The sequence below is a fragment of the Calonectris borealis genome, chromosome 16 (genome assembly GCF_964195595.1).
Source record: "Calonectris borealis chromosome 16, bCalBor7.hap1.2, whole genome shotgun sequence".
In the NCBI taxonomy this organism is placed as follows: Eukaryota; Metazoa; Chordata; class Aves; order Procellariiformes; family Procellariidae; genus Calonectris; species Calonectris borealis.
The window spans coordinates 20,624,792-20,651,381 of NC_134327.1; the positions used below are offsets into that span (position 1 = coordinate 20,624,792).

The window sequence follows — 26,590 nt, forward strand, 5'->3', positions numbered from 1 at the left end:
AGACAACCAGAAGAGTGGGGTTACAGTAGTACAGCCTGCACACAACAGGCAACAACCTGCACATTTGAGTCTTCCAGGGAAAACTCCATCAGTTCTTCTGACAGATCAGGAATTAAATTTGGCTGTTCCCGCTGGAAGATGAAAAGCTCCCCATCACTCTCACAATCAGACTGCAAACAAAAAGAGAAAAGTTAATTGAGAGACTATAATACTTACCTAAATATCTGTTTTGCAGTGACAAATCCTATGTTGTCACCACTTGACTGAAGTTCAGAGACAAGAATTTTCTCTGCAGTCGCATCTTCACTAGACAGTCTGATAGCCCAACACTCAGCAACATAGGCTGTCTTACAGTGGCCTAACATTTGAGCAAGCTACAATTGTAAAAACTATGTAAAACATCAAATTACTATGGAGGTTGATGACTAACATCCCTCTGAGCAAAGCGATGACAAGACTGGGCAAGTTCTCTAACTCCCAAGTGATTCTTTGTACTACCTCATTCACCATCACGGAATAGCAAGAGCAGGGCTGCTCCCAAAAGGAAGGGGAGCTGGGAGGGGAAGCACGTAACTGGAAAGGCAAGGGCTTCACCAGCCAAAGCCCCATCCCACAGTACCTAAGAGGAGTAAGAAGGACAGACCACAGGTAGCGACCAGGTTGGGTCAAGAATCCAGACCATAAGGCAATACTGTTATAATGGGGCAGGTCAGAGATCAAGCCTGAAAGTCAGCTTACAGGTGAAAGTCTGGATCAAGCAGGACTGTAGCTAGGAGCCAGTACTCCTCCAACACAGCTCAGACAACAAGTTAAGGCCCAGAGCTGAGCTTAAATAGAGCTGCTGGGCGTGTGGGTGGGAGGCCCAGCTGAGGCTGGGCAGGGCCATGAAGGCTTATTACTGCAATCAGGACATTCACTACTCAGAATGCAAAGCAGTATCTGTATTTGGCTGGACAGAGTTTAAAGAGCTTTGAAAATTTCTTTTCTGAACATGAGATATGCATTTGAGATGAATCCTTATGCATAGACACCAAAGTGAGATTAAGCATCTCCTCAGCAGTCAGGACACAGATTTCCTGCTTGTCCCTTTGTTTTGCAAGTGTACACCTTCAGTAACTCCCACTTTGGAGAATTCTCTCTGTCTCGTGTAATTAGTTTTTCTTAACATGAAGCAAACTGCAACAGAACTTCTTTCCTCTCAATAAATTACATGCCAGGGTAATGAAAGTACTTCAGGGCATAAAACACATTTGTCAGTGCCCTTTTCAAACGCAGGAGCACAGCCTGCTGAGGTTACAGATCTCAAATACATAAATGTATCTTCACACAAGTGGAAACCGCTCGGACAAAGGTGCAGCACTGAAACTGCAGGCTCAGCAGGCTACTGTTTCACATTAAGCAGGAGAGGAATTATACAACCAGATCTTTTGAATGCAAATTAAGGGTAGGACGTAAGTGCCAAATAGATTGCCTCAGTTCCTTCAGCAGGAAATTTTTTCCACATGTAATAGAAACAGAGAATTTGGAGATTGCTTTTAAGTAAAAAAATGTTTAACATGATTTAGAGTTACAGAATGGTATTCGGCACCGAAGTGCAAAGCTCTCTCTCTGTCTTAACCTTATTGTACACTTATACAACAAGAATGCCTAAATAACTTCTGAGTATTGGGCCTTAATCTATACTGTATAGACACATATTAAAATGCAATGGTTGTTTTAAGTAACTGAAACAGGGTGTAGATAGAGGAGAACTGAGAAACACTGAGGCAATATAACTTGTCCAAAATGTTAGTGATAGAGCCAGGTGCAGAAAAGAAGTCATGGAATCCGTATCAACACTTTATCCACTAGACCACACTGCTTCTGATGATTGATTAATAATAAGTAATAAATACCCTATGGAGGCATTTCTGGCTCCTTCACTGTTAACATGACTCCCTTTGTATCGTGAAGGGCCACACTAGGTTAGAATAAAATATATCCTTTAAGTGTTCAAAAATTTTTTTTAAGTTTATACATGTTTGAAAATTAGCAAAATATTCTGATTTGGACAAAAGACCACTAATAATTAAGTCTTGAGACACATTATCACCTTGGAAAATTCAATGCCAGAGCTAGCATCTTGGACTAGAGAGGCAGGCACTTTTATTATTTCCACCAGATTGTTGCTGTCCTGTGAACAGAGATCTGCCGCAGCCAAGAGGCAGCCTGTCCCAGACACTAACATGTAAAAAACCTGTAACGGTGAAGAATACTGCACAATACCTATCAATCTTACGCTTTATATTAAAAGGTTAGTGGCATTATGCTTCTTTGCAGGTAGAATTGAAGCACAAAAAGGCAAAATGGCTTGCAGAGAATTACAGGCAGGGAAAAAAGCAGAATCCAGGATTGACATACCTGCCAAATGTTTTTTCCAGTGGACCACAAAGTCGTCAGGAATATCACCTTCCTGTGATCCTCATACATAGAAAACTATACTAACAGGCCTATTGTCTGGCAAGTACATCATTGGAATGAATAGCATAATACTCTCAAGCATAAAACCTTATCATTTCATTTTAAATCAGCAGTATGCTGCTTTCATACTGTATTTTTTACTGAACAAACTAAGAAGAAATGTGGGCTCATTCTGCAAGATGCCCAGTACCCTCCCCTTCCCAACCTAGGAATACTTCTGGAAAAATCAGGTTCCAAAGAATACAGTGAGAGGAGATGGCAATTACACTCTGACAATTAGAGATAATCCAGAAGGCTGTGGATTAATGCATAGTGTTACAATAGTCAGAACAAGTCACCCATCACGGATACCAGGCTCGCTACTCAGAAATGCCTGGCTAAGGTGACCTTCTCTTGCTTTTGAGAGATTTTTCTAGAACACAGTGAGAAAGAAAGGCAAGTTCCAGTGCTTACTGTGGAGGCATCAGAGTCCAGAGATGGGAGCTGATCTTTCACTGCAGCGAGTATGGCTCCCCATTGAAATGTTCTGTTACTCTGAACAGGAGCTGCAGGAGGCTCAGGTGGATGCTCTGTATCCTCACTTTGTCCTTCTGAGGCCATTCGAACAGCTTCCCTTCAACCAAATGAAAGATGAGCTTAAGTACACCTCATGAAAGAACACAAGGGATAACATCAATGCAAAACAAGAACAAAGCATATGTATTCAGGGTCAGCATAATTCTCAGCACTCCCAGGGTTTTCACTGTCAGCAGTGCACGATAATATCCGCATTTCTGGATTCGTTCCTTCCCACCTGAGTTCAGAGGTCTGAGAGCTTTCTGCCCTGCTCACCATATACACCCATAATTGGGACCACATGAGGGGCAGTTTAGCCCCTCATTTATAAAGTATTTTGGGGATTCTTAGCCAGACTGACTCATAACTGTTCTCAGAAAATCAGGTTCTCACTGCCTGCAGGGAGAGGGAAGGCTGACACCTCTGCTCTCAGTTGGTCTCTTCTCTTTCCTACTTGTCTCACATTCCCCTCCTCACTGCTCAAATGATAGATAAAATGATTTATGTTTGCTTTTTTCACTGGATTTATATTAAAATAGTTGAAAGTAAGCACGCTCTTGGATTTTGACCTCTCAAAGTGTTTATAAAGTGTACTCTTTCTTCAAGTTTTCCTTGATGTGCATGAGAAGCCGAGACAACACAGTAGGGACTGCTGCTGTACTGACAAGTTAGATAATTAATCGTCATGGAAAACCTTTGCTTTTTAAATTTTGTGCTACAATTGCATGGTTTCCTGGGGAATCAAACATGAGAGTAAATAATTTCTGTTTGGCAAGAAAGGTTAAGAGGTTTGTGACTGTATGTTGTTCGGTACTGAAATCACTGTTCGTATGATTACACTGTCACTATTATTTGCATTGGCATGGACCAACAACACTCCTCTAAACATTAAGTGAAACTCATTTCACGCCCTGGGAAGTTTGCAACTTGCGAAGCGCCTTTGCAAATACTTCATATGCCATACCCATATAGTGGTGGCTTTGTTCACGAGAGACAACCCCTGAGTCTGATTTAGGTAAAGTGGAGGGAAATCCCCAAGGCTGGAGTACTATGCTCTGACAGTAAGCAGAGTTGCTAAGGGCAAGACGAGTCCCATGGGGATGAAAACAAACTGCCTACTGTGGCTCCCTCTGCCAACCTGGGAGAAGGTCAGTCTCCCAAGGTTAAGGATGTTCTACTGGATCTGACTTATCCGTCATATAATCCAGCATCTTCTCTGGGAGCAAACAGTACTCTCTGTTTAAAACGAAGTGCAGAGTTGTTAGACAGCTCTAACATAACAGGCACTTTCTGGAGAGCTTGGGCCAACTGAGACGTGAAATCCTGAGCTTCTCCATGTCGCTACAACTGACATTTCCTGTCACGTCCATCTCGGGAGCCTCGATGCCTGGGTGCGATGGCAACGAGGGGGAAGCCAATAAGACGACGGCGGGAAACACACCTTCGCTTCCGGGCGGTATTCACGGGCACGCAGCCCGCCGCAGACCCGGGGATGAGCTAACCCCTGCCCTCAGCGCCTGTCACACCACACCGATGGGTTTCGGGACACCCCGCGAGAACCCGCTGAGGGAACTCCCTGACAGCCACCAAAATGGCGGCCCGGGCGGCGCACGCGCAGCTGCGCCAGCGCCCCCGTCGCCAAGCAACGCGGCCAGCGGCTGCCCGCGCTCCCGGCCCGCCGTCCCGGTGCCGCTTCCCGCCGCGGGCCGCCCCCTCCCCTGCGCAGCTGCTTCCCCTCACTCACAGCACCCACCCGGGCGCCTCCGAGACCCGCCCCCCGCGCCTCAGCCCCGGCCTGGGGTCCTGGCAGCGGGGTAAAGCGAACCGACGTGACTTATAAGATGAAGAAAAAACAGGAGGAGCCAGTCAGCGACAACGCAGCTCTGAGACCTCCGCCATCGTCGCTCCGCCCGCCCGTAACACTTCTGGTTCTCTTTATTTGCCCCCCGTACCTCAGCCACCGGCTCGGGTCCGCCCCGCCTGCTAGAACCGCCCGCCCTCCCGCGGAGCCCGAATCCCATTGGCTGGTCTTCGCTCCGCCTCCTTACAGCGACACCTTGTATTGGCCTGGCGCCGCAGAGGGCGGAGCCTTCCTTTCCGCCGCGGAGGCTCTTGGGCTTTGTAGTCTGGAGGCTCGGCCGGGCGGAGGGTTCCCAGCATTCCTTGCGCGGGCGGGGCGACTTCCGGTAGCGGAGCTCACCGGGTGTGCAGGTGAGGGGCGGTGGGGCCTGTGGCGGGCCGGGCCGGTGGCTGTTCCCCGGTGGCTGTGGGGAGGTCCGGCCTGGGCGCAGCCGCCTGTGGGGCTGTCCTCAGGCGGTTGCCGGTCTCGGTGGGCCTATGGCCATGAGCAGTTCTAGTCTGCTCGCTGAGGTCTACCGGCCCTGCGGCGGGGTAGGCCGGGGCACTCCAGCAGCACGGGCTCCGCGCCGCTGGGGTGCCCCGGCCTACCCCGCCGTGGGGCCGAGACCGAGTTCCTAGGAGGGCCTCGGGGGAACTGCGGCCCGGTGAGGTGCGAGGATAACATGCCTGGAAACCGTTTTGCCGTGAGACTTCTGGTAACAGCCGTGTAGTTACCGGTTTGACAGCTACAACCGGGCTTGCTCCTCCTCAGGTGCATTGTTGTGCGACCGGAGCCTGCCCGGCACCGAGTCCCAGGGGCTGTGGTGTCTGGCTGCCTTGGAGTGCTGCGCCTTGTCTGGCATAGCCCCTGTCCTAGGAAATGCGCCCCTTAATGTGGCTGTTGAAGTGCTTTTGTACCTCTTACCTTGTCTTTTTGGGAGTGTCTTACGTGCTTTAACGTGCCTGAGAGTACCAGGCTTGTGGTACAGATGAAGAGCGTGGTGTCTTTTCAACAGGCATGTGTAGGATTGAACCTAGGTGTCGCAGGTCCTCAGCTGGAACTTGTGCTGCAGGAATACTTTCTCTCACACACCACTATCCTGTGAAACCTGATGCGGTTCCTACAGGTGTAATACGTGCCCATCTCTGGTCAGTCAGCAGACAACAGTTGTGCGAAGATGAGATGTTCTGGCTCTGGAAGCGCTTGTTGTTGTGACTGAGCTGGTCACAACTACTTGTACCTGTCAAGGATGTAACAAGGCTTCTTATTTCCTCCAATAGGTTGTTGCTGAATTTAGTGGAGATAGAACTAAGTCAGGAGCAGAAGTGAAGCATGTTACCAGCTTGATGGCTCAGTTGGAAACTCCAACAACCTCCACGCTTGTGCTGTCTTGGGTGTCTTGTGTCTTTTGGAACAGAAGGATCCGTGTTACCTGTGCTTGTGGAAGAGGATGTGAGAGAATGAATTTAGCAGAGTCAGTGCAGCTTAATGGTGCCTGATAAGTGGTGGTTAACGAGCAGTGTTGGATTTACTCTGTGTTGGGGACTGGTTGCCTCCGTTGCTTCTCAATCAAATCGCCTCCCATTTATTTTAGTATGGCTCTTCTGCCACTCTTTCATCTACTGTCACTTGTTCCTTAGGCTTATCATTCTAAAAGGTATACTAAGATGCTTTTTGCTGCAGTTTTTGTACTAAGTTTTTATGGTATATTTCTTTTTTTCTGCCTCCTGGCTTTCTCATCTGCTCAGACAGCAAACTCTCTGAATCCAGGGCAGTGTGGTGTTTGCTACCTGCTCTGAGTCTCAGCACTGTAGACTTCTGATCCTGATAAATAGCTAGGTGTTAATGTAGTAAATATAATTAATAGTAACAGCCTCACGGGGCTGAGGAAGGTCTCTAACAGATGTTACCTTAATTGCTCTGCCCCAAAGCAAGAGAACAGCCTGTAAATGTTCAGGAGGTCTTTGTCTAGCTTATTCTTAGCAACCAAATCTCTGCTGGTAATCCATTGCAGTACTCTTGTTTTTACTTTTACAAGGATTTTTGTGGTCTTTAATAAAAATCTTCCATGCTACAACTTAAGCCTGTTATGTCCTGTCATATTCACCACGGCCACAAGGAACAGATTATTTCTATCGTCCTCTCTGCAGCAACCATTTGTGTATTTGAAGGGTGTTATCACAGGTCCCCTCCAGGCATCTCCTCTTTAGACCAGAGAACCCTGATTTCATTTCACCCAGTCTTTTCATTTCAGTCCTTAAGGCTCTGATCATTTTTATTGTTCTCCTGTAGATTCTGTTCTCAAGAATTCTGATTCTCAAGATTCTGAAACCTCAGAGTTAAAAAAAGAAAAAAACCAACAAAGTGTAGGCAGTTAGAGCACAGTGCAGGTGGTAGGAATGAGGCTGAGAGTCTTGAATGTTCTGGAGTCAAGCATAACCTTTCTGTCATGTCAACATTGCCCTGTTGACTGTGGATCAACTCGCCAAAGTTGTGACGGTAACTAGTACCTGATGTGGGGCTGATTCTGATAAAGACCAAACATCTGTGTCTTTTATAGTTAACGTATCCAATTAACAAGGAGGTCTGCAGAGAGAACAGTGAGCTTCACTTGCATCTGAATGTGGTTTTACAAATTGTCCTGGATTTTACCTCCTTTAACTAACTGTGAACATGCCTTTTTGCCTCCCAGGGGCAGCTTTAATCTGTTGTAGTGAGAAACACTCCTGCTTTTCCCCCTTATGATCAACTTAAATCCACTTATATCTTCTTGTATTTTGATTGTGAGGTGTTCAGGTCTTTCATTTGTGTTCTGCCCTGCGTATTCTTGCCTGAGGCCTCTGGGTTGCCAAATTGCTGCTATTAAGTAAAATAGGTGGGTTTGCAGATATCTTAAGAAAGGAATCACTTATTACCAGCACATGCTGATTAGGTAGAATGGATGGTGCTTTTGTTGTCTTAACAAACTGAAGAAGGAGGAGTGGAAAAAAGCAAGGTGTGGGAGAAAGGATCCAGGTGGGGAGTGAAGAGGTAGGAATTAAAGGCATTTTGCTTATGTTATAAGAAAAGGGGCTGGTGCTTGCAAGACGAAGACTCCCAATTCTTTAGAAAATACAAATACCGTTTTGAAATGTTACAGCTGAGGCAATCTAAAGAGCAACTGCTGCTGAAAAGCGTATTCCTGCTCTTTTTTATTCTTCACTAATAACAAATTTGGCATTTGCATGACCCCAGAATGAATCAGTCTGAGGAATTAAACTGGCAAGAAATTATCAGGAAAAAGAAAGAATGCTGTATGTCGGCTTAGCTGCCCAACATAATACGTGGTGGGACCAGGCAAACTCCAGAAGTGCTGCATGGTGGGTGATGAGACACGGAGGGGAAAGCGCTTCCCGTTGGATTGACTTGGATGTAGCCTGAAAGTGCAGCTGAAGACCTCAAATGATAGATGCAGCTGTGTCGAACAGCTTTTTATGAAGTGCCAAACAAGAACACTCTCCTGTGAGTGGTTAAAATGATTAATATGCAATTGCTCCCTAAGGCTAGGTATGGGAAATAAACCTTTCAGACAGTCATGAAACTGTACTAGCTTTGTAATTAAGTTACTGTCTGCAGGACGGCGGACATGCTCAGATAATGAATGGGCAGGTGCACTGCTGCTCAAAGTGTTTCAGCAATTTCCAAGATTCACAGAGACAGGACTGGGCTGCTTCTGAAGTGCTGAAACTATAAATGGTAGAAATAATCTGCTTACAACCTGATGACATAATGAAGTGTGCACCCTATTCAGGTGATATTAACTACTTTTAGTGGACAGTTGTCATTATTAATGACCATGTCTTAATTTCTGCAAGGCCATCCTATAATATAAGACAGATGGAGAAAGACCAGGAACATCTGACACATGAATTCTTAATTCTCTCTCTGAATTATAAAACATGCAAACCAAGAATTACATCCTTTTGTATAACACTAAGCATGCCATCAGCACTTAAATAGGCGTTTAGTCTTCTCTTGACGAGGGTAACTAAAGCTGCCTTAGGCGTATTTTGATTAGAAGGGGAGGAAATAAAGCCAGTGCTTCTGAAGTCTTAACATGAGGTTTGAAAGATGTTGTTTTTTAGCATTATTTGCTTTTATTTTTCCAGTGTATTCAAATCCCAGAGTCTACTGCAGCAAGAAAGAACTGCCAGCAAAAACTCCTCAGCAAGTCCTATTGCTTCAGGCTACGGAGGTGAACAACGTAGAGGTGGGAATTTGCAACACTATACCTCTGAGATGACCTCACCGTCCAAGCCCATGGCACCTTGGAGCTGTAGTGCCAATGGCTGATGCCGTGTTCTGTAGAAAACGGCCATCAGCAGCTAAAAGTTCTGCTTTGCTTTGGTTACTCAGGGCGGGATGTCGGAGCTGAGTGATGAAGCCAGTGAGTCGGAGCTGCTGAGCCGCAGTCTTTCCATGTGGCACGGGGTCGGCCAGATGATCTGTCGGGAAGAGCTGGACGTTCCCCTGGACTTGCATACGGCCTCCTCCGTTGGCCAGTATGAAGTGGTGCAGGAGTGTATTCAGCGGTAAGGAGGGGCTGGGGAGGGCACCAGTCTATGGTTACTTACTGCCAGTTACGTTTTTTCACTGGCTGCTATACAGGTCGGTCTAACATTGCAACGGGGGCACATCACTGGAACTCCCCAAGTGTTCTTAAGCACAAAGTTTCAAGGGAAAAGTCTGCTGATAAAAATTATCTACTATTCGGTGGAAGTTGTTCTCGAGCTGGTGGGAATTGCCACGCGAGCTTCAGTGCTAGAATTTTTTTCAGCCTTCTTTCAGTACAGTGATGGTAGCAAGAGGCTGCAGGAACCTGCTGTGATCTACAACTCCAGGATAGTAGTTCAGCTGAATTCTTTTCTCTGTTATTTAGTGGAGATCTGGATTTAAATAAGAGGAATTGTGGTGGCTGGACTCCACTGATGTATGCCTCCTACATTGGCCACGACACCATTGTGCATCTGCTGCTGGAAGCGGGCGTGAATGTGAACATCCCAACACCAGAAGGGCAGACGCCGCTCATGCTGGCCTCCAGCTGTGGAAATGAAAGCGTTGCTTACTTTCTTCTACAGGTGTGTATCCCATAATAAATAGGTAAAGCCACACTACGTGGTTTAAATACTCCACCAGTTGCAACCAAAGTGTGCAATTTATGTTCTGTTGCGAGTTCAGCTTCCTGACAGGGATTTAAACTCTCTTGGTATCACAGCGCAGAGGGGCAGTGGCTAAGAGACCCAGCAGAGGGGGTGCAGTAAAGAACATTCTCTGTTCTCTTGAAGCAAGGCGCAGAGCTGGAGATGAAGGACATTCATGGTTGGACTGCCTTATTTCACTGCACCAGCGCCGGACATCAGCAGATGGTCAAGTTCTTACTGGACAATGGGGCAAATGCCAACTGCAAGTAAGGAGGAATCCGTCATTTTGTTTCTCAAAAGATATCTCTTATTTCAGATATGGAAGCAGCAGTTGGCTTTTGAACGCATTCGAACACGGACAGGGAGAAGATGCCTGCTTTTGTCTTCCTTCCTGTACCTTAGGAAATACGGCGCACACTGTTAGCTAATTAGCTAATACAAGGACAGGTGACCTGCAAACTGAGCAGTGAAGCCCATGTGCCACTGTTTATTTAACTAAGGTCAAGAGAAATTAGATTTACTACTTGTTTAATTATGGGCTAAACTCTGAAAGTGAGCAGGTGCAACGCCTTCTGAACTCAAGTGCGCTTTGCAAGTCTTTCTATTGAATTTTATGTGTACTTGGAGTTCAGTTTGTGGTTCAGTGTGCAGTGCATTCCTGTGCCTTGGGAACTGCCTGTACTTTTATGCATATTGAATTGCCTGAGGTCAACAAGAGGTTCTTGCTTTGTTAGCTCCTGCAAAACTGATTTTGCTTCTGAAAGGCACATCTGCAACTGGAAGAGTAATCTGTTGCTGTGTGGCCAATAGAGTAACACTGAATCTCCACCGGGAGCTTTACTGAGATAGACCAGAGTGCAGCAGAACAGCCAATACGTGGCACAGTTTGTGATCAGCTGAGGGTAGAGGCTAGAGATGCCCTATTAGGGTATGGCAAAGACTGCAGCATATTTCAGCTTTGATTATTCTAGTCCATGTGCATGTTTATTCTCTCTCTAGGGAGCCTGTGTATGGATATACACCTCTGATGGAAGCAGCTGCTTCTGGCCATGAGATAATTGTTCAGTATCTTCTCAATCACGTAAGTGTCTAGACAGTGCTCTGTAAAGCTGAAAATCTGTGGTTTCAGCCCTTAGAGAGGAAGAACCACATGCTTGACATCAGACTTTTTACAGTGTTATGTTTCATCCTTGATGACGGTCACCTCTGAAGTCCCAGACTTCCAGGACTGTTCTCAAAGCATCTGCTTTCTGAAGGCTGGTACTCTGATTTTACAGTGGCCTTGCTCAAATAGGAGTGAGGTCTAACTGTCCAGATTTAACTGAATAATGACTGAATTAGAAAACAGATAATGCAGTAATCTCCATATTGTTTATAGTGGGCTAGTGGGCATCTTCTACCTCCAAAAGCTTATGAGGGTGCATGTCTCTTGATACTAAACAATTAGTTTTTAATATCCCATTTAGCTGGACCAGCTTACTTCCAGAAGGAGGCAGCAATGCAAAACACTTTTCAGATAAAACAAACTAGTTCCCCATGGCAATGCACAAGAGCCATATACCTGGGCTACTTGACATTCAGGGATTGGAGAGACTGGATAACTAGAGAGGCAACAAGGTATTAGTGGAGCTTGAATTGTCTATTAAAGGTGAGCCTGTATTTCTGATGGGCTTGGAGGAACTAAGACAATTCTTTGGCTCCCTTGAATTTTTGTATATAGCGCCCTCTGCTATGTACATTTTAAACATGTTTTTTTTTCTATAGGGAGTGAAGGCAGATGTCAGAGATAACACTGGAGCCACAGCACGGACACTGGCCATGAAGTATGGACATACGAAGATTGTGGGGCTGATAGATTTGCATGCAGCCCCAGTGCCCAAGGTCTTCTGCAGGGGTCCAGGTAACAGATGTTTTAACTTGTTCATTTTAAGATAGAACCTGAAGAGAGGTGCTTGGTATTTTGAAAGTATGTTACTATGTGTATGGGGTAGTACTAGCTGGTCTGTCCTGGGAATTCCAGCATTTCTGAGGATGGAAGAGGCATGGATCCAACAATTTTTTTGTCTGCTGGCCCTTTTCTGACCTAATTAAACTGTTTCACCCTCCCTCTTTTAACATTTCCTTTTTATTTTCCACTGCATTTGTAGGACCAGCAGCAAGTAAAGTAGGTAAGTGAATTACTATGCTGCTAACAATCTTTGTTTGAACTACAGGAAAATATGAAGAGCTGAGTTCCTCAGATGAATCATGTTCTGCTCCCCAGAGACAGAGACCTGTTCGTAGGACCAAGGGTCCCAGCATCCATGATGGGCCACAGGCTTTGGCTAAGATAACAGCAGTTGGAATCGGGGGAAAGAAGCAGTCTCGCTATGGTGAGAATAGTTAGAAGCCTAATTGAGAGTCCTTTGAGGTCTCTCAAATGCTTTGGAGCTATTTCTGTGCAAACGTTTTTTTTCTTTTGATTTGGGATTCACGTGTGGCTTGTACAGAGCAAAGATAGTGAACACCATCATACAAAGCTATCCAATCTCTGGTTTAAAAAGAAAACCCCTTGAACTCTCTTGTCAAGGCTGGATATTGATGAGTGGAACATTTCTGTGGAACAAACACTGCTCTTACCTCAATTACTGTTCCCTTGACTCTTGAGAACAGTCCAGCTTCCCTTCTTGAGACAGGCTCAAAAGGTTGAGAACCCTTTTCATGCTGATGACAGAGGAAGTGGTCACACAGGCCAAGAAATCATTGATCATGAAAGTGAACTCGCTGCTCCTTGACCTGTCAGTTTTGTCTTCCCTGATGCTTGAAATACTACTAAAAATGAGATTATAAAACCCTTGCAATAGACCAAGGGAAAGATCATCCCCGTTCAGACATCAACCCCTGGATGCAGTGGTATGAGTTTTGTTTCCTTGTGCGTGTGTCATAGCCATAGGTATTTCTCAGGCTGATTACCTAGTTGTCTAGAATAGCCAAGAATATGGACTTAAAAGCACGCGCAAAGTTTGGTTCATTCTCTTCATACAGACACATACTATCCCACAGGCAGTGGCTGTATTGAAATGATACTGTCAGCTGCTGAAGCAGTAGTGGGACGCTACTAGTGTTTTAACAGAGGTGCAGAGGGGTTGGCTATACAGGGTGTGCTTGGCTGGGGATGGGACATAGCTGGCACCTTGCTCTCTTAAGCAGATGTTTTTCCCCTTTGATAATTTGGGGATGAAGAGGAGAGGAAATGCTGAAAGCTGCTATTTAAGGTGTGCCTCTGCTATGAGGCTATTTCCTCTGACTTTTTTTTCAATACAACCATCTAAATCAATACAGCTGATGTGTGTTTGTGTGAGGGAGGCTGTAGACATATGCATTTTTCAGTTTTTCTGTGTGCTGCTTAGAATGGAACCTGCTAGTTGAGAAGACAGTCTCTTCTTTTGATTATTTTCAAATCCCTGAGTGGTTGCTTTTCCTGCTGGATCCTCCCTGGTAACTTGCAGCCTAATCTTTACTGGTTCTCCCTTCCTCTTGCACACAGAGCAGGTTCCTCCTCAGGGCTATGTTACCTTCAATGATGATGGTAGCTGTGAAGCAGACGATATCCGGAACCGGGATGTTACCTCTCCAATTAATGAGCAGGATGTGGAGAGCAGCAGCAGCAGGGGTGAGTCACTGTCTCAGAAAACAGTCTGGCTTGCAGTGCACACCTGGCTGTGAGACCAACCCCTTGGCTTCCATGTTCCTTTCCCACTAAGATGTTGAGGATTGGAGTATTTCTCATGAGGAAAGGCTGAGAGAGCTGGGATGGTTTAACCTACAGAAGAGAGCGCTCAGTGGGGATCTCATCAATTTGTACAAATAATCTGAAGGGAGGTTGTAAAGAAGACGGAGCAAGGCTGTTTTCAGTGGTGTCCAGTGACAGGACAAGAAGCAATGGGCACAAACTGGAAGACAGGAGGTTCCCTCTGAACATCAGGAAATGCTTTTTTTTTTTTTTTTTTTTACTGTGAGGGTGATTGCACACTGGGGCAGGGTGTCAGAGGTTGTGGAGTCTCCATCTTTGGAGATGCTCCTGGACATGGTCCTGGGCAACCTGCTGCAGGTGACCCTGCTTGAGCAGGGGTTTGGACAAGATGATCTCCAGAGGTCCCTTCCAACCTCACCATTCTGTGACGCAGCACAAAGAAAGGATCTATGGGCAGTTCCTAAATTAATAAAGGATAATGTGGCTCTGCATTGGCTCTGGGCTCAAGGAAAGGCCTTTCCTGAGCTTTCCTAATGGGAGTGCAGGCTTGGTAGTAATAACCCACTTTTCTACCCCATAACCAAGAGCCTCACAGAAACACTCACAACCAGCCTTCCCGGTCTCTGTGGTGCTAAACAGACTTGGAGAAAGATTAGCGCCTGGGATCAGACATGATATTTCTGTCTCAAAATCGTCTTGTGTTGCGAGTGCTGCATATGAAGCCTTGCTCTGGGGTTCTCCTTCCTTTACACCTCCAGCAGGTTTTGCTGGTAACTGTGTAGCAAAAACAGCACTGCGTGTAAGGAAGTTAACTTCAGACTTACTTTTTTCATATTTCTTTCCAGAGGATAACGTTTTCTTCACCAACAACTTGGCAACCGTCAGGAGCAGCAGCAGCAGCAGTGAATGCCTGACCAAAGCCCTGGGGGTCAGCAGTGAAGGCTCCTTGGAAAGCAATGAGGTGGGGTTTGCAATTTTCCTTTCTCTGCCTTCAGCTTGGCCAGTGCCATCACCCTTCCACAGCCTGCTATGACGCTACCTCCACAGGAGGCTGTAGTACCAGGCTGGGTGAGGAAAGGTAGTGTTACAGGGGCAGGAAAACCATTTTCCATATTTGAAGATTATGGATTGGCTTGTTTGATCTCTGGCTAGTAGCCAACTCTTAGAGCACATTCGCTCTAGAACAGATTTTTGATGGCTAGTCAGTAATTTTTAAGTCCTCTCCAGCTTCTGAATGCTTTGCAGGCTTCTAGCTAGGTGGTGGTCAAGAAAGGATGTGACTTGCTAGAGCTGGGTCAGTCCTTGAGCTTGGCAAGATAGCAGGCAGTATGGTAAGATTTAGAGAAGCCCAGCAGTGCTGCATTGGCATTTCTGAAGTACAGAAAGGGGAAGAGGTTGGAGGTTACTCAATGGTTCAAGTCACAGCTCGCATGGTTCAAGACATAGCTCTGGGGCTGATGTGCAGAAGGGTGATACAGCTGAACGTGAGCAAAAGTCCGCTATCTTGAGGAGCTTCTTACAGGTGGAATCTCAGTGCGTTGTATTGGTTCAGGGAGGATTCAGCATTGTGCTTTACTCTGGCTTGCTCTGGCATGTTGCTTCCTAAGCTGGGGCTGCGAGAGCCTGGTAGCATTCCATGGTACCAAGCTGTCATCTTGGGAGTGACTTGACTCAGCCCTTCCTGATAAGGCCTTTGTCAGTCTTTGTTGCCTGTGTTTGTGGACCACTACCTGGATTTAGAGCTTGGGACCTGAAAGAGTCTGCACTTGTTAGCTGTAGTGATCCTGGCGCCTTTGCATGATCATCCTTGACCTTTACATTTTGTGGTTTTTTCTTTCTTTTTCAGGATTCTGACCATGCAAACAGTCCCCCTAGTCGGAAACAAGCCAAGAGCTTTAAGATCAAGAATCGCTACAGCAACAGTGATAGCCAGTGGTCCCACTGCCCAGGGAAAGCGGGGGGCTCTAGTCAGCACCTAATCCTTCCTGAGCCCCCTGCCTATACAGGGCCCCAGGTAACTATGCACAGAAATGTGTCTCTGAAGTAATGCAGACCATGTCACTCTATCAAGCTTGGGAGGCTTTTTCAAGGTTGCCTAAGCTGCTTTCTTGGCCTTCTCAGATAAAAGGGAAGTTGTCACCAAAACACTACTGATTCCAACCCTCTGCCCAAACTTAAATGCTTGTGAAACAGCAATTTGTTGTACGAAGAACTGTCTGCTTAGGTATTGCTGTTGCAATATTCTAGGGGTATTCTAGGCCCTCAGGCCCATGGGTGTGCTACCAGACATGTCTGTGGTGGGGGCTAGGGTAGATGCTGGTGTGTTTTTCTTCTCTGCATTTGTTACAAGAGGCAATGGCTGCAGCAGACAGGCCAGTCCTGTTGTGTTGTGTGACTACGGAGAAGGTCAGTTAACCAGGGGAAGTCACGATGGCTGCTAGAACCCAGGAAGGCGTAACAGCAACATGAGGAAGCAGATGTTTATGATGAAGAGGCATGGCAATGCTTTTGTTTGTGAGGGTATAAATAAGTTTGTTTTGGATGGGCTGCAGGACCTGGCAACATTCCTTGAGCAGATTGGATGCCTGAAGTATCTGCAAGTGTTTGAGGAGCAAGATGTCGACCTCCGGATCTTCCTGACCCTCACAGAGAGTGATCTGAAGGAAATAGGCATCACGTGAGTGTCTGTAGTGTAGTTCTCATCTTTCCCCTTACAAACCATGCACACAATCTGGTCAGGAAAGTTTAGCTAGTGAGTGCTTTTCTGTTCTGGCTGTCTCCCACACAATTCTGATATCCCCTAGTTCTTGGCTGCAACAGGCTCCTGGTTTTGGAGGTGCCTTGGGGGAACCAGGAGACTGCAGAGGTCCTCATGGCATCCCATTGGGCCTAGGACAGATGGTGCAGTGTTTGGTCCCTGACAGTTTGCCATTCTCCCACCAGTCTGTTTGGACCCAAGAGGAAGATGACTTCTGCCATTGCCCGATGGCACAGCAACGCTCGGCCGCCCAGTGATGCCCTGGAGCTGGCCTATGCAGATCGGCTGGAGGCTGAGATGCAGGAACTGGCCATTCAGCTGCACAAGGTAGGAAGTCTGCCATGAGCTGCTCAATGCCTTACCACACTGCAATAGGTGATCGGTAGCATATTTTTGTGTTGTGCCTCTAATGGCCTGGGGTAAAGGAAAAGACATAACTTTCAGTGGACGCATTTGGTGTCAAGTAGATCAGCTAACACCATAAGTGCAACTTATCCACTCCTCATCACCTGTGCTCCATGCTTGTGAAGCCTTTATGTCTCTGTTTCCCATCCACCTGAGAGTGGGAGGAATTGAATACCTATTCTTTTTCAGTAGTGTCATTTTTATGGTGAAATTGTGCAGCCATGAGTGAAGAGACTTCTCTTTGTTTGGGAAATTGGGCCCACTGAGTATCTTTGCAAATGGAGGGGAAGGAGGAATTGTAACTGTGGGTCTGGTCTTGGTGTGGAGAGAAACTATACTCGGTGTACAAGCCTTATCCAGCTTCCTTTCCCACCGGGTTGGGAGCACTTCTGCAGGAACCCCCTGGCTTCCTAAGTCATTAAAATAGCAGGGACTCGAGGGACGTGTCAGAGCAGGCACATCTGAGAGTGATGTACAGTCCTCCCAGCCTAATCCTCTGTTCTGCTCTGTAGAGGTGTGAAGAGGTGGAGGTGATGAAGGGCCAGGTGTGCCAGGAGCAGAAGCTGCGTGCGGTGGCTGAGAGCTGTTTGATGGAGCGGGATGAGACCTGGAATGCTATCCAGTGCCAGCTCAGAGAGGTGCAGGCCATCACCAAGGATGCTGGAGTGCTGCTGGATCAGATCAAGTAAGTAATTCCCAGGAAATGGCACTGAGGCTACTGGGAAGTGGGATTTGGGCTGTACAGAGATCAGAGGTCATACTGGCAGTCTTACAGGTGATGTTTAGGGTAAGGCAGGAGAGCTCACCAGGCATCTGAACCCATTTTGGATCCTGCCTGACTTTCTCTAGTGGAAAGCCACAGCTACGTTAGCAGATGTGAAGCCTTAATTAGATGCATGAGCTATAAATGGCCTGACTTTTCAGAGGTGCTGAGTGCTCCTGTTTCAACTAGAAGGTGAAGGTACTCAGCTCCTTTGGAACCAAGAGGCTAAGTGCTTTGTTTGTGCTTACATGAGACCCAGTGACCAGGGTATAACTTGGTGATGGGTTGAATGCAGGAAAGAGTTTCTAACTTGCAAACCGTCCAAAAGGACTTGCAATGTCTTGCCCTGACTAGAGAAGAATACTTTTCTTGCAACTCTGACACCTAACAGAAAAACCTGCCCTGTTCATTCACACCACTGCCTTTGAGTTCTGTCTTCCCCCACCTCCTAATATATCTTTTGTTGCCTTTGTGTGGTGCTTTTCTCCCTGCCCCAGTTGGACTCCTGTCATGGGCCCTGTTCTGTCCACTGATAGAACAGACACGTCCTTGAAGGTGACGTTACTCCCACTGCTATAGTTCCTGGCCCAACAGGGAACGGGGCCTGCTCACGACCAAGCCAGGGTGAGCTGGGATTGGCTTCCAGGAGGACAGCAGAGCAATTCTCCCAGCTGCGAGGGGCAGAGCACTTGTCTTTTCCCCCTGACTGAGGAGCTGAGGCTGGTAGAAGGGCCCTGCCATGCTCTGAGGGTACACTGTTTGAACTGATGGTGTGACGATGTTAGCCAGAGAACTTTGTGTGCCTCTCTTGCTTTAACCTGATGCCTGTCCTGAGGTAGCTTCATTGGCCCATTAGAAACCTTGGATCAGGCTTGATTCTCATATAAACCAGGCGCAGCCCCTGGCTTGGGCTTTCTCCTGCTCACCCCGCCCCCTCCTTCTCTTCTCCCCCCGCAGCTCCTCTGTGGACAGGGGCAGAGATTGCTGTGGAGATGGGGCACAGTGGAGAGCGCCCTGAGCTTTGTCTGGGGCACGTCTTCCTCTTCCTGGGAAGGAACAAGGAGCAGTTTGTAACCCAGGGCGTTAGATGCGGTCCCTCGGCACCCCAAGCAGGTACTGGCAGGACATAGGAGTGCACAGACCGGCATGTTGTTCCAAGAAGTGTCCCTGTGCACTTCTGATGGGCTTTGTCTTGTTTGGCAGATCCTGTCAGGCAGAGCTGTCCTCCCGGCTAACCCAAGAGCAGGCAGTCAGCAGAGTGCTGGACACAAAGGTGCAGCTGGGAACCGGTGAGAGCAGGCGGCCTGGTGAGCGTCCGGGTGAGAAAGAGCTTATCAAACTACACGAATGGGCGCGAGGGGCGGGTAAACAGCAGGGCACCCCAGAGGAAGCCGCACGCTTCTCTTTCACTGCCGAAAGGATGAAGTTAGAAGTGATTTGGAAACATGAGCAGCCAAACCCTTAAATTTAATGTAAAAACTCTTGCTCAGGAAAAGCATTTAAAGCACTCGGGGCTTTAACTGCAGCAGAGTTTCTCAGCAACTTTTGATTCTTAGCAAGTGGGAAGTTTTGGGGGCTGGCAGGTGTTCGTGGCTAAAAATGCAAAGCTGTAGCACAGGCAGCCAGTGGCGGCCCTGCTTCACGGGCCTGTGGCTTCCCCGTCCTACGCTGCAGCGTGTGGGCACCTCGGGTCTGTTACCGCGCTGTGCGCTAGAGCAAGGGCTGCATCGGAAGCCGTGGTCGGTTCCTTAACCCAGTCTGGGGGATTGTGCTGTTTGCTGTGGGGCAAACGGCTGTACGTGGCTGGGCAGGCTCGGCCCACCAGCTCCTTATCACAAGGAATTAGCAAATGATCCTGCTGCCCATGATAGCTTTGAGATGTGCTCTTTGCTTGTGTTTTAAAAGTGAGACAAGTAGAGATCCTGTTGATTTCTGTCTGCTACATTTAACCTCTTCAAGATTCTCTTAATATATGACCCAGCCAGTATTAAAAAAAAAAAACAAAATCCTAAGTAGAATTCTGGTAGAATTGCCAGAAAAACCCCTCAGTTTGTCTCAAGCAGTTCCAGCTCTCTTCCCATGTGACTCAGAACCCCTAACTGAAGCCGCTTCGGGCATGGATGCTTCACAGCAACACCAAACCCTTGTCTCTGCTCTGTCACAGAGAGCATGCAGATCGATTAAATGTGTGGTTCCTCTTTCTTGCAGTGCTGGAAGGATGGCCACCTTCCTGGAAGTCTCTGAGCTTGCCTGAGCTGTCAGCTGTCCTAGAGGAGTGTGTGGGAGAAATGGGTGAGCTGGGGGAGGACTCTGGCCACACGAAGTGACTGTTGTGCTGGAGGGGAGGCATGGCTGGGCGGGTTTTTGGTGATTTGGCAGTGGCAGGTTGGAGGGACCTAACAAATCCCCGCTCATTCAGGGAAGTCTCCAGGCTCTGAAGTTGCTGCTGGCATTTTCTTGCACTTAATCTCGGTGCAGATCTTGGGCTCTGCCTCAACCTCTGCTGACAGGTCCAGGCTGAGAGAAGGGGGTACGTGCCCCCACTGCATCTCTCCCGCTCAATGGTCAGAGCTGCTTGTGAAGTGGTTTCCAAAGCCTGTGTCCTGTTCTCCTGACCAGAGGGATTTATCCCAGCAACAGGCAGTCAGAGAGTAGAGACACTCCTGTTTTCAGGGCAGGAAGCTGCAGGGGAGAAGGCAGCATGGAGGCAGGAAAACAGTGGCTGAATGCAGATTGCAGCCTGGTCTTTACCGCTTGCTGGCCTGTTGCTAAACTGATTTTTCCTTTTGGTTTATCCTCAGGAAAGGCTCTGCAGACTGTGACTCAAAACCTCCAAAGGCTCCAAGTCCCAGGGCAGAGCGGGCAGAGCTGGCTAGAGCCATAACAAAGCAGGAGGGTGAGTGGGAACTAATGACAGCCGCAGAGGGCTGTGGCATTGAGGGGGACATCGTTCCTCGCAGCAAGTAACAGCCATCTGCTGCTTGTGCCCAGTGCTTGCTCTTAGCCTGCACGCTGAGGCTCTACTCCAGCTAGTCCTTATGTGCCCTCCGGTTGGTTTTCCCTTTGGAAAATCCTTAGTCCCCTTGTCCCTCTGCCCCACTGAAAGGGTGACTGTCCTCTCTTTGTTTTTTTGTTTTTTTTTTTTTTTCCCTGGTGGTTGCAGGAGTACTGACGTCGGGTGACTGTTCCACCCGGAAGCTGAGTGTGCCTGGGAGAATGAGCGCAAGGGCCGTGCTGGCAGCACCGCAGCTCTGCTGAGAGTGCCACAGCAGCTGGTGGATGCGTGGAAGGAGGTCTCAGCCATCAGAGAACGTGCCTGGAAGAACAAGTGACAGCAGAAGACAACAACCCAGCAGGTCTTTGGGCCTGACTGTTGTCTGGGTTCCCAGGATCGTTGTTGTTCATACCAAAAGGTTAGGTTAAGAGGAGAAGCACTGAGTCCAAAAGGTTTACCTGCCTTAAGCTTCCTGCAGCCCTTGTCATTCAGGGCTGTGTGGTGTTAGAAAGCTGACAGTTACCTGTAGCAATCAATTACCCTTTTCCACATCCTGTCCTCCCCAAGGCCCCTTCTATGCCATACGGATTGCTCAGGAGCTGACCCAGAAATGTATCTGAGGCAATAAGGAAGGCAAGTTTGTTGTGGATGGGTAAAATGACTAGGGCTTGTAATGTTTGGCTTATTGAGCTGCAGCGAAACTCATGCAGCCCTAATCTCTAGCAAGTATGTCTGCCCTACTGCCATCCCAAATCTGTGCTTCAAAACCTCTCCCTCCAACCAGCCCACCCTGGTTCGGTTCAGATTCTTGGCCTCCTCAGGGGTTGTTTGCGATCATGTTATTCAGCCCCAAAGAACTCGGTTTTGTGGTAAATGCTTTATGGCAGAGACTCTCAGTCTGGTTTGTCAGTGCCAAGATCCCAACGCTGACAGTGGTTGCAAGGCAGATGTTCCCCTGGAAGGACATGAGAGAGAAGGAAGAGCTCGAGACTGTTCAGTCTCCTGTGCCTCTGGCAGGCAGCAGAGTGTCAAGGCAGGCAGAACAAGCACTGAGGGATAGATTTGTCCCGCATGGGAGATGGGCAAAAGAAATCACATCCCAGATGTAGCTGTGGTGCAAAGCTTTGGTCCTCAACCACTGCCTGCCTTTGGTTTCCGGGCTTTAGTGTTTGGAACTAGTTCTGCCAAGGCATTCTTGTGTTGGTGGTGTGAGTGTTTTCAAAGGGCAGACAAACGGTGCAGGAAGAGGCTGCCTCCCCAGAGAGACTGCTCCATCTCTTGGAGCTGGGCGAGCAGCCACAAGGGCGCTGGTGACAGATACGTTGATGTAAAATGGTTTCCAGTAACTCTCTGTTCCTGTGTATTGCTGAGTCCTGTGGGGGGGAAAAAAAACCAAACAAAACGTGAAGTCTGTGAGTGATGGCCTCGATGAGTCTGGAAAAGTGTTCTTCTCTTTGCTGGGAAGGGGAAGAAACTATGTTCCTTCTGATTTTAATTTTTTGGACCTTGATCACAGATGCCAAAATACAAAAATTCATTCTGGCTCCATCCTTTGAGCTAGACACCCCTTCTGATGAGCTGCCTGGGACCATTTAGGCAGGCTTGAAAGCTAGTCTGCGCTTGGTAAAGGTAGCACCTGGTTTGACTGTCCCACTGAGCCGTGTGTCTGTGCTTCCAGGGGACCGTGCTGGGGCACCGAGGCAGGTACGGCCTGCTCTGATGTGAACCTGCCCTGCTGGCAGCTCGTGTGTGCTTGGCAGTGTGCTCAGCTGTGGGGTGCTGCTTTCTGCCCATGTTTAACTCAAACTTAATATGGCACGCTATTTTTTTCATCTTTAGCAAATGACATGGGTGTATGCACGTGGGCATCTGGTGCTAGCCGTGTAGCAGGCAGTGGGACAAGGCTGCAGGAGATTTCACCCTGAAGAATTAGTTTTGATGAGGTGGAGCCAATTCTCTTAAGGCAGCATCCCTGAAAGCTGCTCCAAGTATTGAGGCTGCGCTGGGAAGAGTATTTTGGGCTTTGTTCTTCATGGCCTGTTGCTGGAGGCGTGGTGGGGAGAGCCAGGGCAGGTTGCACTGCCCTCCCCCTAGCCTTGGCGGTGTCTCTGGCTGCACTAGTACAGAGTTGTCAGTGCTGTGTCCCTTGGAAGCCCAGACTTGAATTTAAGGCAAGATGTCTATGGGGAAAGGGGAAAAGTTTTCATAGAAGAGAAAGAAAAAGAAGAAAACCAACCACATAAAAAAACCAAACCACCACCCAAAAAACTCCAAAAACCCAAGTGAAAGGGCCTGGGAGCAGCTGGAGAGCAAGGGAAGCCCTGGCTCAGCGATGCCTTCAGAGCTGGGTAGGCTGTGCAGGAAAGTGGGTGGCTGGAAGGAGAGACTACGCAGACTCGGAGCTGGCTTTACTAGGTCATAGGGTGGAAGAAAGGGTCTTTTTGGGGGATTAAGATGATACATCCAATAGATTGTAATGCTTGGGGGCCTGGGAAAAGGGGTAGGTAAGAGATGCAGCAGTGTACGTATGGAGGGAAAGGAGAGCCCCACAGAAAAGGTGCTGCAGGAGCCCAGATGTAAAGGCTTAAGGGGGTGCTAGAGTGGCCCAAGGGGGACACGAGGGAGGGGATTTTATAGAATAGTGTTTCCCCGAGGAGGCAATTCCTTAAATGGAGGACTTGAAACAGCGTTCGTTGCTGAAAGGGTGGCTGTGCAGGCAGCAGGAAGTCTGGTGCTACCCTAAGGCAAGCTGTCCGAATAAAATAGTATTTGCTGACTTGGATAAAATAATAAAAACTGAAGACCTGTTTCTGGTGTGTGGGTTTCTCTGGAAGGAACTGGGGTTGTAGAATCATGAATAACCTCACTGATTTATTTCAGGACAATCATAACCTCACTGATTTATTTCAGAACAATCATAACCTCACTGATTTATTTCAGGACAATCAGGAATACATACAGTGCTTTCCAGCTTCCTCTCCCAGGTGGTCGCATGCTGAGGGGTCTGGGGCTGCCTTATCCACAGCTTCCCAGCCCTGCCTGGCTCCGGTCGGAGGTGACGGCCTCGCAGCGCTAGCCGGGTAGTTGATGTGGGAACTCGCGGTCAGGCAGTGCCAGAGCTGCAGAGGAAGAGCATGCATAGGTAACAAAGCGTGTGCTCCTCTGAGGGCTCAGCTCTTTCCTTCCTGGCTGGGGATTGCCACTTTTGCCCACAAAAGGTCCCAGTTGCATGACAAAAGTTGTCTCTGCGCTAATTCAGAAATGAGTTTAGGCCCTGTTGAGTTGTGTGCTGGTATTTTCCTCTCGGGATGCAGTACTGGTCTTGTGCCCAGCTTTGGTCTAAGACTGTTGTGAGTTGTTGGTGTGACTGTGCTCTTCTAAACCTTCAGCCAACCTCTGATCTATCGCTAGAGACAGGCGGTCAAGAGGACAGCATTAGCAGCTTTCACAAAAAGTTTAACAGGGCAACACAACAATCGCTTTCTGGGCAAAACTAAAGCTCTTGGTGTATCTCAACACAAATGAAGCTGGGTTGGGGTTTGGACTGGTGGGATTGGAGCAGAGTCTCTCGGACCTGCTGTGTCCTACAGCAGCAGTGGGCCAGTGTGCAGCCAGGGCTTTCTGTCTCCATACTCAGTTTTGAAACTGCCAGGAGAGAACTGGGAACAGCTCCCCTTTCACGCTGTGATTCAGGGTCCTTGGTGTCGAGAACTGTTACGTGTCTTTTCTCAGCTCCATCTTACACCCAGCAGCGCTTCGGAGAGTACCTGGAAGCACTGATTCATCGGGGAGACTAGCTTGGATCTCGAGAAGAGGGCCAGCTTTCTCCTCCCAAGGCAGTGCGGCCTCTTAAACTTTGGCATCGGCTCCTGTAGCCGTGCCCCAAGCGCATGCACTGGTGCCAGGGTGCTGGAGCTTGCAGCACCCACCAGAGAGCAGAGGAGAATGCAGGCAGCAATCCAGCTCCCGTCCAGGAGAAACTACCTGCTCCCGTGGTCTGTGTGCGACTGCTCTGCTGGTACCAGAGCTGGCGTGTGATTTTGGGGTCGCTGTTTCTATTTATCACCGTCATCTTAAGTGTTTTATTTTGCTACTTTCCTTCTTGTGGAACCTGTAATGTAATCCTAGGGAGGGGAACACGGTGCTATCCGAGCCAGGGGCTCTGGGTATCGGTTTAATACCCCGATAACGGGGAGTGTGTCTGCTCAAGTGCAAATTAGTACTCACATATGCAGCTTGAGAGCCTTCCCCTCCCTCAGAGCAGACAGAAGCAGCATGCTCTGCTTGCTGAAAAATAAACATTTATTTACATCTGAAAAGAGAGTTAATGTGCAAAATGGTCTCGCAGGGGTTACATCGATCCAGGAAAACTCCTGCGTGACTCTCCAGCCTTCAACCCAGCTGCTGCTGAGCCTGGCGCAGCCTCTTTCTGTGCTCAAGGCAACCCTCCTTGAGACCCTGCGTCTGCACGAGGCTCTCCCCCAGCCTGTAAGCGAAGGGGGCTGGAGAGGGAGAACCACCTGTGTCCGCCTGCACGTAGTGGAGAGTAAAAGCTGCTTTCTCCCTCCCCGAGTGGCCTTTTCTGCAAGGTAAAGCATTGCCCGGTAGGAACAACGGACTCGGCAGCACGTCTGTCCTGCTAGTGAAGGTAAGAGCAAGGGGGCTGGGGTGGTGGTGGCATCTGCTGCTGCTCTCAGCTCTTCCTGGGGAGACCAGGACCCGTCCCAGGGCGGGAGCAGGAAGCCAGATGCACGCAGCCATGTGTGAACGACGCTGCTTGAACCGCACCGCCTCGGATGCTTCGCTTGTGAAGGCGAAGGTGTGGATGCTCCTGGGCTTCCTAGGGTCCAGCAGGCTGCTTGGCCGGGGTCGGCAGCTGGTGCTTTGGCACCCTACTGGAAAGCCAACATCTTGAAGCCCAGCTGCTGCACAGCTGGGCTGGGAAACGCCCAGCCTTTTGTCGGCAAAACGATTCCTGAGCCGAGGGTGGTTCCTGCCCGGGACTTCAGAGCTTACGCTGGGCCTGGGACGGGGGAGGTCGGGCTGGAGGCTGGGCTGGAGGCTGGGCTGGAGGCTGGCTGATGCTCTCAAGCCCTTCACTCTCCCTTGTGGTATTTTTTTTTTTTTTCCCCCTGCCACCAAAGGAGAAGCAACGCTGCCCTTAACGCATAGGGTAAATACAACAAAGTGCTCAAAGCGCTGCGGGAAACTACACGGGTGCCTGCTGCCTTGGCTCTGCTCACTGCGAAGGGGGGCTCTGGGGGGATCTGCTGCAGGAGGAGCTCGGAGAGGAGGAAAGCCGGTGGTCTGTGCAGCTGGAGAGCAGCGAGGAGGGTGGCAGGTGCTGATGCCATCTTCTCTGTCGGTGATGGGGGTGGTAAGGTGCCAAAGCAGCACCTCGCTATGAAGAGGAGCTTTGCAGATGACTCTGGGATGGATGTCTCAGGGTGTTGGGGAGATGGTCCTTGCTTAGGGCAAGGAGAGCATGAAGGTGATGCCCTGGATCGGAGCAGTGCTGGCATGGCCCAGGGCGCAGCAGGAGGTGCTTGTTCATCTGGGCAGCGGGGCAGCAGTGCTGGGTGAGCGGTGTCTCCCGTTCCCCGCTGCTTGCCCTCCGCCGATGGTGATGGCCGGGCTCCCTCTCTGGCCATTGCGATCCCGGACTCCTGCAGATGCCCAGGTCGGTGCGGATGGAAAGGGGGTTTTTGGTGGGTGCCAACAGAGGTAGCTGATGGTGTACAGGCAGCTCAGGCAGCGGTAGAAAGCAGCAGGCGCATCTCCCCATGCAGCTCACCGAGCCCCAGCGAGGTGAGGCTCTTCTGGGGGGGCAGCGATGTCTGGTAGGAGCCAAGGGTGCCTGCGTCCCCCGCTGCGGTCCGAGGGGGAGGTCTCCTCCAGCAG

The 26,590-nt window shown here is 48.8% G+C and overlaps 2 protein-coding genes across 6 annotated transcripts in view; one reads left to right on the forward strand and one right to left on the reverse strand.

Annotated features, from left to right (window-relative positions):
* Positions 1–4,850, reverse strand: part of DNAAF8 (dynein axonemal assembly factor 8) — a 94,395-nt gene extending 89,545 nt beyond the window's left edge. The window contains exons 1-3 of the mRNA XM_075165849.1: positions 4,769–4,850; positions 2,914–3,073; positions 57–170 (exon numbers count right to left, since the gene is read on the reverse strand). Coding sequence (XP_075021950.1) covers positions 57–170; positions 2,914–3,060 — 261 coding nt within the window. The 5' untranslated portion in view covers positions 3,061–3,073; positions 4,769–4,850. The remainder of the gene's footprint in view (positions 1–56; positions 171–2,913; positions 3,074–4,768) is intronic.
* Positions 4,851–5,160: 310 nt separating this feature from the next.
* Positions 5,161–26,242, forward strand: ANKS3 (ankyrin repeat and sterile alpha motif domain containing 3). Of its 5 annotated transcripts, XM_075165875.1 has the most exons (18): positions 5,161–5,226; positions 9,004–9,104; positions 9,251–9,426; positions 9,774–9,972; positions 10,180–10,301; positions 11,035–11,116; positions 11,800–11,935; positions 12,249–12,407; positions 13,562–13,687; positions 14,614–14,729; positions 15,615–15,782; positions 16,321–16,445; positions 16,712–16,853; positions 17,444–17,616; positions 18,898–19,013; positions 19,903–19,986; positions 20,496–20,590; positions 20,858–25,548. In XM_075165875.1, exons 3-17 carry the CDS (start codon positions 9,257–9,259, stop codon positions 20,576–20,578), a joined length of 2,001 nt encoding a protein of 666 aa, XP_075021976.1. In that variant the 5' UTR covers positions 5,161–5,226; positions 9,004–9,104; positions 9,251–9,256; the 3' UTR covers positions 20,579–20,590; positions 20,858–25,548. The 5 variants fall into 5 exon arrangements, 4 of the variants coding, with proteins under 4 accessions (XP_075021976.1, XP_075021975.1, XP_075021978.1 ...); XM_075165874.1 differs by lacking the exons at positions 5,161–5,226; positions 9,004–9,104 and having other exon boundaries at positions 18,898–19,001; positions 20,858–25,555; XM_075165878.1 differs by lacking the exons at positions 5,161–5,226; positions 9,004–9,104; positions 9,251–9,426 and having other exon boundaries at positions 9,885–9,972; positions 10,184–10,301; positions 20,858–26,242.
* The last annotated feature ends 348 nt before the right edge of the window (positions 26,243–26,590 follow it).

Bases quoted from the DNA above. Each gene is read 5' to 3' on its own strand.
- ANKS3 (XM_075165875.1), top strand. From the start codon at position 9,257: ATGTCGGAGCTGAGTGATGAAGCCAGTGAGTCGGAGCTGCTGAGCCGC. The intron at 9,973-10,179 runs GTGTGTATCCCA...GTTCTCTTGAAG, and splicing joins TTGCTTACTTTCTTCTACAG to CAAGGCGCAGAGCTGGAGAT. The intron at 13,688-14,613 runs GTGAGTCACTGT...ATTTCTTTCCAG, and splicing joins GGAGAGCAGCAGCAGCAGGG to AGGATAACGTTTTCTTCACC.